At 48.4% G+C, this 15,042-nt stretch overlaps 1 protein-coding gene across 4 annotated transcripts in view; it reads left to right on the top strand.

Annotated features, from left to right (window-relative positions):
- The window catches only part of nav2b (neuron navigator 2b), a 75,714-nt gene that overhangs the window by 47,492 nt on the left and 13,180 nt on the right, over positions 1-15,042 (top strand). For 2 of the 4 annotated variants that reach the window (XM_076269396.1, XM_076269399.1), the window contains 11 exons: positions 2,255-2,594; positions 2,986-3,634; positions 5,668-5,970; positions 6,534-6,599; positions 7,325-7,485; positions 8,250-8,438; positions 9,965-10,017; positions 10,934-10,957; positions 11,180-11,254; positions 14,288-14,371; positions 14,823-14,934. In XM_076269396.1, coding sequence (XP_076125511.1) covers positions 2,255-2,594; positions 2,986-3,634; positions 5,668-5,970; positions 6,534-6,599; positions 7,325-7,485; positions 8,250-8,438; positions 9,965-10,017; positions 10,934-10,957; positions 11,180-11,254; positions 14,288-14,371; positions 14,823-14,934 — 2,056 coding nt within the window. The remainder of the gene's footprint in view (positions 1-2,254; positions 2,595-2,985; positions 3,635-5,667; positions 5,971-6,533; positions 6,600-7,324; positions 7,486-8,249; positions 8,439-9,964; positions 10,018-10,933; positions 10,958-11,179; positions 11,255-14,287; positions 14,372-14,822; positions 14,935-15,042) is intronic. The other 2 variants (XM_076269397.1, XM_076269398.1) reach the window with 2 other exon arrangements.

The following is a 15,042-nucleotide window of genomic DNA, read 5'->3' as shown; positions in this document are numbered from 1 at the left end:
GTCTGCATGTGTGTGTAAATTAGGATGTGTTTGGATGTATGCCTGCTTTGTGTTTTTGTGTGTGTGTGTGTGTGTGTGTGTGTGTGTATGTCTGCATGTGTGTGTGAGTTTTCTGTGTGTGTGTGTGTGTGTGTGTGTGTGTGTGTGTGTGTGTGTGTGTGTGTGTATGTCTGCATGTGTGTGTGAGTTTGCTGTGTGTGTGTGTGTGTGTGTGTGTGTGTGTGTGTATGTCTGCATGTGTGTGTGAGTTTGCTGTGTGTGTGTGTGTGTGTGTGTGTGTGTGTGTGTGTGTGTGAGTCAGAGAGGGTTGTTTGAGCTCAGAGCTCTGTGACTGATCTGCTTTACGAGACCCCACAGAGCTCTGCTGAGGGTCACCATGTGCTGAGCTAATGGGCTAAGCTCTTCGTCCTCTCCCTCACTTCTTCTCTCTCTCTCTTCCCCTCTATCATTCCCTCTCTCTCATTTCTTTCTTTCTCTCCTTTCTTTTCCTATCACCCTCTCTTCCACTCTTTATCTCCATGTCTCCCCCACTCTGTCTTTCTGTCTCTTTTTCTCTCTCACACAGTACACACTCTTTCTTTCTTTCTTTCTTTCTTTCTTTCTTTCCTTCTTTCCTTCTTTATCTTCTCTTTGTGTGAGCTAGTTTACCTACAGCAGTGACTGTATGATGCCCTCCCTGAGACGAGCCTAGCTCAGTCATTTTCCCATCAGCACTTTCCCATCACTTAAACAGATGCAGGCCAGCAGTTTGAGCCTGAGCACAAGTCCTCTTCTCTTCTCTTCTCTTCTCTTTCATCCACCCCTCCTCCACCCCTCCTCTCCTCCCCACCTCTGTTTTTCAGGAGAGGCAACAGCTGATCTCAACTCCCACCTATGACCCCCCCCACACACACACACACACACACACACAAACCCTCCTCGCCTTTTGCTGAAGGCCCAGCTGTGTTCTGCTCTGCCAGCGAAAAATCATTTCAACTCAAACAATCAGGAAAAAAGGGGGTCAGGAACTCAAAGCACCACTGCGAGCCAGTTATCTGTCAGATCTAACCCCCGACGCCCTCCCCTCGAAAAAGAGAAAAAAGCCCTCGTTGCCTTTTATAGCGTTTCTGCGCGCCCCTCTCTCTACGTTCCCGAGGCCGCCGCTGCCGCGGCCGTACAGTTTGGATTTATGACATCGCACCAAAGATAACAGTGTTTTGGATTGGCCGGGCTGATAAAGACCCAGGCCATTAACATTCCTTCCCCCAGCCATAATTTTTTATGAGTATTTTCAGTAGCAGGCGAACAATGAGCCGATCTGAGTCGAGCCTGACGTCATGTTGGCCAGGTTCAGCAGCGCGGGCCGGGCCTGATCACGTCTCAGCGTCTGCCTAGTGTTTGGAGGAGCCCTGGTGGAGACAGGCTCGCGTGTTCTTACCTCGGCCTCTGTCGGAGCTGCTGGGGCCTAGCGAGGAGGTAGTGAAGTCTAAGGCCAGATATGAGGCTTGTCTGCGCCAGTTTTCTGGACGCTGCTTCAAACTCTGTTCAGTGTCACGGAGTGTCAACTTTCCCATCAGAGAGGCTGTGTGGGTCTGGGCTCTCAGGTTGTGTTTTTAAGAGGCTCTGGGTGTGGACTGAAGCGAAGCAGGGCCTTGCACTACTGTTGAAACGCATCCAGAGTCTCAATGGCCCAGTGCAGGAAGAAAACATTAGCACAGAGGATCACAGAGGATTTCGTCCGGTTCAGTTTCACCAACGGAACCATTGTTCCTGTTCCTAAAACAATATTTCTGTGGAGTAGGTGCGGACTAGCCTGCCTTTAAATGGAGAACCTTCTGAACGCCATATTTAGCACAGGATGAGGCTTTAAAACCCATCTCCTGAAAGCAATTCCGTGAGTTAGCCAAGATGGCCGCAGTCACACAGAGAGTTGAGCTGATGACGGCATGGGCATTCCAAGAGTCGGACCTCTTGGCAGGGGCCTTTTAGCCTCAGAAAGCACACAAGATTAGGGCTCTGACTGTTAACGCAGGAATCCACAGGGAACCCAAGTCCAGCTCAAAAACCGGCTACACAAAGAGCTAAAGATCAGCTTTCCGCTCTCAATATGGCAATTCTCAGTACTGCACTGCTCTGCAAGGATTAACCCCCCCCCAGCTAAATACTGCTTACTCAGCTAAGCTAAGCGTCTGATCAGCTGATCTAAGGGTATAGTTCAGGTTATAGTCTGCAGTGTATGGTTGTTTGGTTTATTCGATGTCTGCTTTGTCCTCAGCCCCAGACGGACGCGGAGAAGCACTCGGCGGCCGAGCTCAGCGGTGGCGCGTGGTCCGGTGACGAGGCCAAGTGCTGCCCGGACGGCGGCTCCAAGATGGATGGCGGCTCTGGCAAGTGGTGCCGCCACCCCTCCGACATCTCGGACGAGTCGGACAAGAGCTCGTCGAGTCGCAAGGTGGCGGCTGCAACGGCGGCAGCCACAACAATGACGGCGATGCCCACGAGCATCTCTCACACGGGCTCCTGGAGGCGGGGCATGACAGCGCAAGTGGGCGTGACGGCGCCACGGACGAAAGGACCCACGTCAACAAGCGGTGGCACGCGGAGTCACAGCACAGGTAAGCAAGCTGCCTCCTCGGGTGTGCCGCACCAACACAGCCTCTTATCTAAACTCTCTCTCTGGGTTGGGTTGTGTCTCACTGTCTGTCGTCAGAACCGTGGCAAAACGCCTTCTCTGATGTGTCATGAAAAACGTCTACGCCGAGTCGAAATCTGAGGGTTGTAATCTAATGAGATGATCATAGATTTGACTTTCAGGCAGCTAAACTTCTAAACGTCTATAAAATCATTTGATAGCGCGCTTTTTCATGTGTAGTGAGGTGCAATAGCTGAACAATACATCTTTGTTTTGCTTGTTTTGAAAGCCGTGGGAGGAATGAGCTTCAGTTTCGCTTGCACTGACATGGTCTGTTGCTTTCTCGTGCCTGATGTTCCCGATTTGCTTTCCAGGTAAGACGGATGATGCCAAGGTGTCAGAGAAGGGCTGCCTCCCTCCACGCTCCAACGGCCACCAGTCCTCAGACGCCGGCCGGGACGACACCAGGAAGCCTCCCCTCTCCGCCTCCTCCTCCTCCTCCTCTTCCTCCCGAGCCTCCCAGATGTCCTGCTCCCCCGGCAACCCCACCACCACCTTCGGCTTCAAGAAGCAGACGGCCATCTTCAGTGGCTCGGCCACCCTGGGGAAGATGCCCAAGTCCATGGGGCCGCTCCAGAGTGGCCGCACCGCGGGCCTGTGCCGGCAGAGCAGCGTGGACGACGCCTACCTGCCCATCGGCAGCCACGGCGGCTCCCTCGGGGTCACCCGGGGGTCACTGCAGTACCGCAGCCTCCCCCGGCCCAGCCGCTCGTCCGCGCGCTCCGTCGCCACCGGCTCGGACGCCAGCCTCAGGACGGCCACGCTGCCCAAAGGCCGCAGTGTCAGCGGCAAGGCCGCAGGCGCAACTCTCCCTCTGACCGCTAACGGCGTAGCTGGAAGCAGCAACCAGACGGACCGGGAGAAGGGTTCGGAGGTGGACGGCGTGAAGACGGGGCTACAGGCAGGAAGTGGACGGCAGGCTGGAGGGAAGTACAGTGAGATGTCCTCCCCCACTCTGCGCAGGTCAGTCTCCTTCGCCTCATCATCAGTCTCTGTACTTACCTTCATTTTCATGCCTACAGTGTATCCTAACAGGATCTGAGCGAGCGACTGTTAATGTTATCTGTCTACACTGAATCCATTAAAAATGCCCTCCTATTGCGTCATATTTCTCATTCAAAATAGCAGAGCAAAGGGAGCGACAGAAAGAAAATAGAAACAGGGCGTCCGACAAAAGTTCTTTCAAAACGTTGCGTCACTTGCAGTCAGGACACTCCAATTGAAACAATGTAATTAAACAGATTTTATCGCTAATGTTTGCTCGCATCTAATCGGGTTAGGACACGCTGTTACTCATGTATAACTATGCCCCTCCCTTCAGAAAGATGTAGCTAATGGATGCCCTAATGAATGAATTTCTCATTTGTAATGAATTTTCTCTGTGGTTAATTATTCTCATATTGTGAATAAACATAACTCTAAATGAGTTATTTATGCATTCCATTCTCATACACTTTAGTTAAGATTAGATTCAACTTTATTGTAGTTCTGCAGAGTATGGCTACTAAGCCAGTGAAGCACAGCACAGCAATATGCGATAATGCAATCCAGCCAGTATGTAGCAAATGGATGTAGCTCCTTTCATCCTCTTCCTGTTTGTCTTTCCACTTGTTGCTTATTGACGGCCAGTATTGCTGTCACGGGCCGCCCTGACGCTGGTCATCTTAGTGGTGGAAGGCATGCATCCTAAGAAAGAGAGGGTTGTTGTTGGCATCTCAGAGTTCTTTCCTTTGGCTCTGTGGCTCCGCTGGAGTCTGTTCAGAGAGTGCGTTGCGCGTTGTGTTTATCCGGGCACGGGGACACTCGGGATCGGGCGGCCCGTTGAAAAAGGCCCCTTGACTGATATCGCTGCTCCGCTGTTCCATGGGCTCTGCTACTCTTTCTCACACACACACGCACACACACACACACACACACACACACACACACACACACACACACACACATACAGTACATGCATACACAAACACACGCACACACACACACACACACACACACACACACACACACACACACACACACACACACACACACACACACACACACACACACACACACACACACACACACACACACATTCACTCTCTCTCTCTCTTTCTCTCTTTCTCTCACACACACACACACACACACACAAACACACACACACACACACACACACACACACACACATACAGTACATGCACACACAAACACACACACACACACACACACATTCACTCTCTCTCTCTCTCACACACACACACACACACACACACACACACACACCCCTCCCTCCTGGTCCCTGTGCGTGTGAAGTGCTCTGGTGCTGTTAGTTTAAATCAGGGTTACTGGAGGCAGACTGAGAGGCCAGTGTTTTCACGGAGCTTGACTGATCACTCGGACGCAGGCCTCTGTTGGCCTCCGAGTGGGGCTGATGTTATCGCGCCAGTCACCCCGATGAAGTCATGAGAAAAAACACACAAGGACGTCTATTCATCTTCCTGGGCCTATCTTGAGTGACTTACTGTAATCCCTTAATTAAAGACGATGAATATTCTATTTACTTTACATTAAGGAACTCCACTCTTGTGATACAGACACTGCTTCCTGTCACTACAAAATACAGCAGATGCCGCCAAAGATGTTTGTTACTCTAGTGTTATGCTAATATTATTCTCAGTAGTAGATATATCCACTAGCTTGTAATTAGCTCTAAATACTGTCTATTGTACACAATGGTACTTTGGTACAACAATACTTAGCATGTTTGTATTTATGTTAGCATGTCATACAAGCCCTCCGACTGTTCCATGTTTCTCTCTCCCTTTGTATCACTTTCTCTCACTCTCTCTTTCTCTCTCTATCTCTCTCTCTCCATCTCTCTCTCTCTCTGTTTCTCTCTCTCTCTCTCTCTCTCTCTGGTTCTCTCTTTCTCTCTCTATCTCTCTCTCTCTGTTTCTCTCTCCATCTCTCTCTCTCTCTCTCTGTTTCTCTCTCTCTCTCTGTCTCTCTCTCAGGTTGTTCGGAGGCAAGCCCAGCAAGCAGGCATCTCTCTCCAGCGCCGAGAGCGCCAAAAACGCCACGGTCATCTCCAACCCCCTCGCCACCTCTGGCCAGCAAAACGGCCCCGGAGGATGCTCCGCTGCCACCGCCGCCACCGCCGCCGTCGACTCAACCTGGAGCTCCACGCTGGCCTACCCTGTGGCGCAGGGCAATGGCAGTGGCAGGGAGGGGACTGAGGGGGCCCTGCTCAGGGAGGAGGTGCTGGCTGCCTGCCTGCACACCTCTGGAGGGATGGTCAAAGCCGGCCTGGCCGCCAGGTGAGATTCGGGTGTGGGAAAAAATGCCATAATCACCATCATCAAGCCAAGCTGGAGCTCGTGAAAAAATGCCATAATCACCATCATCAAGCCAAACTGGATCTCACGCTGTGAAGTCTCTCCACTGCACCCTTGAAAGGGGTTGAGGAAATAATAGAGTGTGTTGATTCCAGAGTGTTTTGAGTCCTTGCATTATATATTGTTGTTTACATGAATACAGCACACCCTTTGATATGCAGGGGCTGTCTTAGGTGGGGAAACTCCTCCAAATCCTCTTAAGATCTCTCCTTTTTCACACTTTCTGTCACTTGTTATCTGGCCTCGTCCTTATCGCTTCCTTTCTATCTGACTCCTCTCTATCGTTCCACACGTTATTGTTTTGTCTCCACTAGACGACGTACGGGTGGGATTTGTGGGGCCCATGTTGGAGTCAGATGGTGTGCATGTTTCCTTCAGGTGTTGCTTGGTTGAAAGCAGCCCTGTCTATCGTAACTGACAATCTCCCCCTCTGCCCTCTCTGCCTTCTCCCTGTGTTGTGTCTGCCCACATTCTCTGGTGCCTAGTCCTCTCTCGTCCCCCACCGCTAGCCCCAAATTCAGCCGAAACACTTTGCCCCGAAGACAGGACAGGTAACGCTATTATGTGTCAAGACTGCAGCCTTTGTGTGATACTTCGTAGCTGTGTGTGTATGTGTGTGTGTGCCGCTGAATTGTGAGTTGACCAGTGCCCCCCCCCCCCTCGTGCATTTTCTGTGTGATGCCCCCTGCTGGCTTGATGTGAGCATGACCTGTCCATCCAGTTTGGAATCCCTGTCATAATAAACAGGCTTCGCCAACTTCACTTCAGCCACACACAAACAGACTGGGCTGTTTAGTTAGAGTCTCCACTCTCCAGCAGTGGCATATCTCCCAGATCTGGATCCCACTGGCATTTCATATGTGTGGACTGAATTCACATGCCGTACTGATTGTTGCTGTTTGAAGCTATATAGAACTTGGACTTGAATTGAATTGTCTGTGCTCCGGTTCATCTAACCGTATGGCATATGCAGGTTTGATCTTGCGGTTCATTTTTAATGTAACGTCATTCAGTATCTTAAGCTGAAGATAATTTTGATCACCTTCATATGCCATGCATGCTTTGTGTTGTGATGGTCTGTAAGTCTGTGTGCAGTAGGTAGTGTGTGTGAATGTATGTGCGATTTCTCTATAGTTGTGCGTGTGTTTGTTGTGTTTGATTGTGTGTGTGTGTGTGTGTGTGTGTGTGTGTGTGTGTGTGTGTGTGTGTGTGTGTGTGTGTGTGTGTGTGTGTACCAGCCTCTTGAATTTGAAAGCTGTGTGTTTCCCCCCACCAGGTATGCTCACCTGCCCCAGCTGCGCAGCCAGGAGGAGTCGCGGGATTGGCTGCGCTCGCACTCAGCGGGCGGTCTGCAGGAATCAGCGGCCGGCGCCCACCCCTTCTCCCCCGGCCTCATGTCCCCATCCGGCACGACCCGCTTCAACTTCGCCCAGCTGGGTAGGGGCCAGTTTTACTGCTGTGTGCATCGCAGTCTGGAGTGGTGGTGGTGGTAGCAGTAGCAGTAGTAGTAGTAGTGGTAGTAGTAGTAGTAGTAATGGTAGGGCAATTTGTTTTGCAGTAATAACACACACACACACACAGACACACTTTTTTTTCAAAAAAGTGTATCAATTGTCATGGAAATGATTGTTCTAATTATTTTCAAATTATGAAATGAAATGAACACAATAAAGTATAAAAAAAAAAAAGAAGTGAAAAAGGCCTAGACAAGGGTCAGGCAAGGCCACGTGTAATCTTTGAAAGTCACATTTGATTTGTTGTTATATAATGATAATTGTGAAAATGATCACAATTATCACAACTGTGGAAACAATGTTAATCAATGTTAAATCAGTTGCTCCCTAAAAACAGCAACAGATCAGTATCAGTTCTACATCAGTTAGTTTTGGCTTATACTGCACATGCAAGCGATTAGTTAAATAAGGGTGGAAGTGTGTTTCTTTTTTTTTAAGCTATCAAGCACTGGTATTTTTGTTAGGAAATCAATCTTTGTCTTGTTCAAATTCAATATGCCACTATTTATATGAACCTGCATGCAGTGATGAGTGATTGATGAGCTGCATGCAGCTTGAGTGATTACTTAGTACCAGCATGTTTATCCACCCTGTTGATTTGGGACTAATAAATGCTTGCCAACAGTGGCCAAGTTAGTGCAACTTGTTTAGTCACGCAGCTCCCTTCTACTGTTGTTTTGCCCTCAGCAGGCAGTCAGCCCACTGCTGCTCATGTCAACATTTCCACCCTGCGCACCACCAACGGTCTAGCCAATCAGGACGGGCCCTGTGTTGACCCTTACAGCGACCCACGCCTGCGCAACTCGTCGATGTCGCTGGAGGAGAAGGGTCGCACCATGAGCAACTCCGGATCCTTCAGGGACGGCCTGGAAGAAGGTGAGACTCCATTTAATGAAGCCTGAGGCTTATTACTGTTGAGGTGTCCATTTAATGAAGCCTGAGGCTTATTACTGTTGAGAACGTTGTGTGCAGTTCTCTAAATGTGTTGTGACAAATGGAATGCAACAGACTGAATTGAATTTGCATTGCATTTAATTGAATTTAATTAAACTGAATTTACATTGAATTGGATGGAAATTAATTGAACTTACTGTAATAGAGCTGAACTGAACTGGGGAGTTTTTATTTTTTTCTCAATTCCCTTTTGTTTACTCTGGGCAACAGAATAGCTAGTGGGAGATTCATTGATTAAAACCCCTCCATTAACCACATAATTGCTGATGCAAATGTGGCTTTCTGTGGTAGTCTGCGGCGGAGTGGGCATCCGTCCCAGCAGACGGTGCAGTCAGAAAGCGGTTTTGACAGTGTTTCCTTGTAGCAGCAGGATGTCGACTCAAAACATCCACAAGGAACAAGAGCCACAAAACACAAAGAAACGCTTTGTCGCTCCCAAGGATTGAACAAACGGTCGGCCTCCCGGCTTGATTAACGACCACTGCACTTGGCCCGGGTACTGTGTGATATATCCCGAGGCGCTCTCCTACTCCTCTCCTCCTCCTCTCTGACTAAGTCCTCTTGGCCACGGGAGAGGGTGTCGAGTTCCCCAGGTCCATAGGCGGGTTCTAGATTAACACATGTCTGAGGTGTTTGGACTTGCAGGTAGGAACACAAGCACCTTGATTAATGTCTGCAGTGGTCTGAGAGGCTGAGTCATCAAAATGAACTCAGGGACACCTATGGTGTGTGTTGCGAGCAGCTTTGGCTGACTCAGTTGCTGTTCAGCCTATGGATAACCCACAGCATGTTGTGACTCAATGGCTGTTTAGCCTATGGATAACACACAGCATGTTCTGTCGGATGGGTAAAAACAAAGAGAGATCCAATGAACATAAACTCTCAGCCCTGGGGACCTAGCAGGTGGACCTGGTGTGTTTGTTTATCGGAGCGTAGGCCAACACTGGCCCACCAAAAACAAATCCAAAGTCCATGAGGTCCTTGCGGAGGGCAGAGTTAACTAGGCTACTTGTTTTTTAATGTATCTTTTCTGGAATGTCATTCCAGTGAGTGAATTTTAATAGACTTACAGGAACTGGGCCTCCAGTTAAGACCAGAGGCATGAACGTTAGCCACAGTAACGTAATGTTTTTCCTGGAAGTCGTGTCTGGGCTGGTGAAAGTGTGACTGTACGCTGGCTGCCTGGTGACGGGCGTATTTCATCACGCTCGTGAAAGTGGAGAGAAGAAGAGAAATGAAGATAAAGAAGTGTGTTTTTCCCTTTTTTTGTTCAGAGTGAGCTGACGTGTTGGTGCGCGCTCAGCCGTCTCCCCGAACATGGGGGTAAGGAGGTTCACATGTGATTCACTGGGAAAGGTTTTGCTTACAAGTGTGTGTGTGTGTGTGTGTGTGTGTGTGTGTGTGTGTGTGTGTGTGTGTGTGTGTGTGTGTGTATTCTCTCTCCTCAGTTCATGGCTCCTCACTGTCGCTGGTGTCCAGCACGTCCTCAGTTTACTCCACGGTGAGTCAGTCCGCCAGGCCACCACACTGGGAGGACAGACACACACTGAGCAGAAAAGGCTCAACTCAGGCTTTTTCAAACAGCCGTTCTTTTGAAAAACAGTTCTCTAGTATGTTCCCTGTTGTTGTCTCTGTCCTAGTACAGTCATGTCCTATGTATTAGCTGCACCGTGTATAAACCGCATGATGGTGTTTTTTGCAAATTAAAAATACAAAACTTTGTATTGACCGCACCCATGTATTAACCGCAGTGTCCAAAAGCCCAATGAATCAGAATCAGATCAGAAGGAAGAATGAAGAAAAGAAATGCATTCCCATGTATAGCCCTCCCCTGTGTATTAACCTCATAGCTGAGGAAAGTTTGCAAAATCAATGTATAAACCTCGGTTAATTGACGGGACATTACGGTAATTAGCCCTATTTGCCTACATGTTTAACAATTCAAAAGATGGAACAGATTATAAATAAACCATCCTCAGAAAGTTAAATTTGCTCATTATTGTAAGAAACGTGGCCTGATTTCACACCATCCCCATGTGTTGATTAGTAAGGAAAGCATGTAGGCATATAGACGAGCGCACTGGGGAGAGCTCCTTAAGTCTTTTGGTAGTAACCCAGGAAGAGATGATTTGACAGGGTGTGAAATACATACACCGCTCTTGAGCAGACCAAACACACATACACACAACACAAATACACACACACACACACACATAAGCCTGAGCAGACCAAACAGCAGCTGTGTGTCCATCACGTCTGGATATTCTGTGCTGACAAACAGATACACCTTGCTGTTAGAAACTTATGATCACCAAACTTTCCTTCTCTCTCTCTCTCTCTCTCTCTCTCTCTCTCTCTCTCTCTCTCTCTCTCTCTCTCTCTCTCTCTGTCTTTGTCTCTGTCTGTCTCTCTTTTAGCCTGAAGAGAAATCACATTCAGAGGTAAGATGACCTGTCATCGGCCTGACTTTTTTTCCTGAGAGAATGCCAGACTAAGTGTCAGGGTGCTGTCAGAATCTTTCTGATGTTGTAATGTGCCTGCATTGTTCACAATGTATACCGGTAGCCATTGCTAATGTTATTTCTGCCTGTTATTTTGTGACCCTAAGAAGCAACCTTTCTTACTTTAAGGTGTTAACATGAACTGAATGACATGTTTTGCAGATTCGCAAGCTTAGGAGGGAGTTGGATTCCTCCCAGGAGAAGGTGTCTGCCCTTACCACTCAGCTGACGGCTAACGTGAGTAGAATTATACTGAAAAGAGCCGTTTACACCAAGAACGATGGTTATAGTTTATGTGTGTTATATTGTCATTCATATTAGCTAGAGCAGTGGTCCCCAAACTTTTTCTTCCGAGGGCCAGCTCACTATGCCTTGTTCTAAGAGAGGGCCAGAGACTCGGAGTATATCAACCATAAATAGCTTAGTGCTGTGAACAACCGTTATCATTAAAGTTGTGAACAGCCGTTATCATTAAAGTTATCGTTTTTGGTGTGAACAGCCCTTCATACTAAAGATGCATTAGCATTAAGCTAAAGCCTGTGCATTTGTCCACACATCCTTAAATTGTGAGAGGCTGGTTGCGTTTGTCAGAAGCACTGACTAAGATCTTTTTTGGCCTGTTGGTTTCAATGCACAGTGTGCTGCTTTCACACTGATTTTGTAGATGGCTATGATTTCATGAGCAATATATCAAGGCAATGTAGACACGGATATTGGATTAGGAACCTTAAATAAGGTTTAAAATGCTGTCATGTGGAACACAGCACCATGTTTTCTACTGCTGTAGGTGTGTGTGTGTGTGTGTTTTATTTATATTTTTTGGTCTTTTTATGCCTTTTAATGAGATAGGACAGTGGAGAATGACAGGAAGTGAGTGGGGGAGAGAGAGTCGGGGTAGGATGCCGGGTCGCCGGCGTACAGTGCAGGTGCCCCAGACAGTCGCGCCAAGGCCGGGGCCAAGGCCGGGGCCGTAGGTGTGTGTTTGACATACATCCTGCTTTTGTCATGTTTCATTTGAAGACGTCAGTCTGTGGCCATATCATGTTTTTGTTACCAGTCTGTGTCTGTGCCCACCAGTGCATTGAACATGAAACGGCCTGTGAGAGTGTGAGTGCTAGTTTGGATGATGCGCTCTACTGGTTGAGTGCATGTAAACGGGGCAGGCTAATGAAATGCATACACCCCGCTTGGCCTGCATACACTGCAGACGATGAAGAGAGGCCCTCACAACAAACCCAGCCGCCAGTTCATCTCTGAGGGCTGTCTGTTATGCCACATGCTACACACACACACACACACACACTTAACACACACACACACACACACACGCATAACACACACACACACACACACACACTTAACACACAGACACATACACACTTAACACTCACTTAACACACACACACACATAACACAAATACACACACACACACACACACACACACACACATGCAATCATATACTCTTCCACTGTGTTTGTGTGGCGAACGGTTCTTTTGAGCGTGTGCTTTGGGTTATCTCCAGTCTGCTGGAGATGACTGAGAGCAGACCGCATGTCCTGGCACAAGCCGCCCACCTGAATGGACGTGGGCCAGGCCTGTTCCTTCCATTCCATCCAACTTATCTTCTCATGTTCCATGGCGCGCGTGAGTGTGTGTGTGTGATAGTGTGTGTGAGTGTGTTTGATAACATCTGGGCGGCCGTACGTCTGGGCACTTGTGTTCATTCCTTCACGGAGACACGGCAGAGTGGGCTGGCACACCGCTGTCGTGCTGGTGTGTGTGTGTGTGTGTGTGTATATGTGTGTGCGCCTCAATAGTTTACTGTTAGCTACGGCCGCTAGCGCTAACATCATGCCGCTGGGAAGCTCCTGTCCGGCAGTAGGCAGGCCTGTGCGGTGGCAGCCCCTGAACCGCTATCCGACCGCGGGGAATGAGCAGCTGCGGCGGGAGCTGGAGAGCGGGAAAGGGCGCCGGCCTCTCAGGAGGACCCTGAGCCACAGCCCCGGGCAGGGACGGACCAGCGCCTGCTGTGCACTCTCTCAGGTGGGCAGAGCCGACCGACACCTCGTGTTCACGCTCACGCTCAGACTGGAGCTGCCAGAGCGGATGCCGACGCTGATATGACTCATTTAATCGCCGGTTATTATTTAGAGATGTTTATGGATGTGTTGAGTTATTAGTAGTCACTGGGTGTTGTCTTGTTGGATGTCGGTAGGCTACGCTGTTTTATTATGTGGGAAAGTTGTGACGTGAGACAGGGTGTAAGCAGCGTAAACGGTGTTCATAAGGCTGAGGAGTTGTTCCTATGTTTGCAGAGTGTTCTGTTCTGTCATGACTCACAGTATTGTGAAACTTCACGGAATTGCCAAACCGGGGATGTTTTATTTTGTAATCGATTGGAAATGAAAACAGATGTGCCTGACATCACTTGTCTTCATAAATATATGTGAAGTGAATATAAGCGAATATTGTTTATGTCCTTTTAAGATTGCTGACTGTAATGATATAATGATCTTTGCTTGTTTTGTTCTGTCTCCTAAAAGTCAGATTTACTGTACGTATGAGAATATGCTCTGCTTGTTCTATATACAATTCATTGTTCAGCTTATCCCATCTGTGCAGTGGCATGCAGAAAGATGAAATGGTGCTTCATCTGAGTTTTTACTGGAAGAAGCACCAGTGATTATGCGGCAGCCTAAAGCCCCCAGTCTGGTTCAGTAGTGGGCCACCCACTGGACGACTCCCGTCTCCTGCCCACCCTCTCACAGTGCAGCGCGTAGATCATGCCCAGACAGGGAGCCGCTGGGGAGCAGTGCCTACCAAATGAGCAGTCTGTGGCAGATGATTTTCTGACATGTTGTGGCCTGGCCTGCTTTTACTGTGATGAGAAAAATGGACCTGACTGGAAGTGGGGGGTAGGGTGGGGGTGGGATGGGGTGGGTGTTATGGATTTACGTGACTTGTCTTTCCACATCTTTGAGCTCTGATGTACAGAGCAGATAGCCCAGCGCTAAGGGGCCTGTTGACATTTAAAAATGAAATCTCTAATCTCTCTCCCCTTGGTCGGCTGGTGTGTGTGTGTGTGTGTGTGTGTGTGTGTGTGTGTGTGTGTGTGTTTCTATGTGTGTGTGTGTGTGTGTGTGTGTTTGTGTGTGTGTGTAAGTGTGGGTGGATTTGGGGGAGTGTGGTGTGTTGGTGGTGGTTTGTGTGCGTATGTGCTGTGTGTGTGTGTCTGTGTGTTCATGTGTGTGTTTTGTTGTGTGCACAGGCTCACCTAGTGGCTGCGTTTGAGCAGAGCTTGGGGAATATGACCATCCGGCTGCAGAGTCTGACCATGACGGCAGAACAGAAGGTGGGTCAGCACCCCCTATGCTCAACAGCGCCCCCTATGCTCAACAGCACTCATGAACTCCTGGAAACAAAGCTGATTTGCGCCTTAATATTTAATCTTTAATGTGTGATAGTGGTTCATAAGAGTTGAATTTAACATTAGGGGTTGAAATTCATACTTGTACCTCTACGCACACTAAATCACACACTGACTTCAAATGACTGAATCAAGAGTGTATTTTGTTTGGATGTTTATTTTGATGTGTGATGTCTGTATATATGTGATTATTGCCATCTGGGCTGCAGGTTACGAGATTCAGGCTTCTATAATGTCAGAAAGTCCCTTTATAAATGCTTATATAGTCACGTAATGACAAAAGGAATATGAACATGTATGTATGTACAGTACATATGATTGTGAACATGTAATACGTATGGGATGGTAATTGGGATGGTAATTGGTTTGTTCTCAGGACTCGGAGCTTAACGAGCTGAGGAAGACCATCGAGCTGCTGAAGAAGCAGAACACAGCAGCCCAGGAGGCCATCAGCTGTGTCATCAACACGCCTGACCTCAACTGCAAAGGTCAGGAGTCACAAATCACTATAGTCACAAGGACAGCACACACCAAGTGTTTTTTCTACTCAATGGCTGCTTCTCTCTACGAAAAATAAAGTTACAAGCATTCTCTGA

The sequence above is a fragment of the Alosa pseudoharengus genome, unplaced genomic scaffold (assembly GCF_046254945.1).
Source record: "Alosa pseudoharengus isolate Yale_2024_CS ecotype anadromous, Long Island Sound unplaced genomic scaffold, YU_APseudo_1.1 YU_APseudo_1.1_scf_10, whole genome shotgun sequence".
Lineage (NCBI taxonomy): Eukaryota > Metazoa > Chordata > Actinopteri > Clupeiformes > Clupeidae > Alosa > Alosa pseudoharengus.
This window is presented reverse-complemented; position numbering and strand designations above follow the sequence as displayed.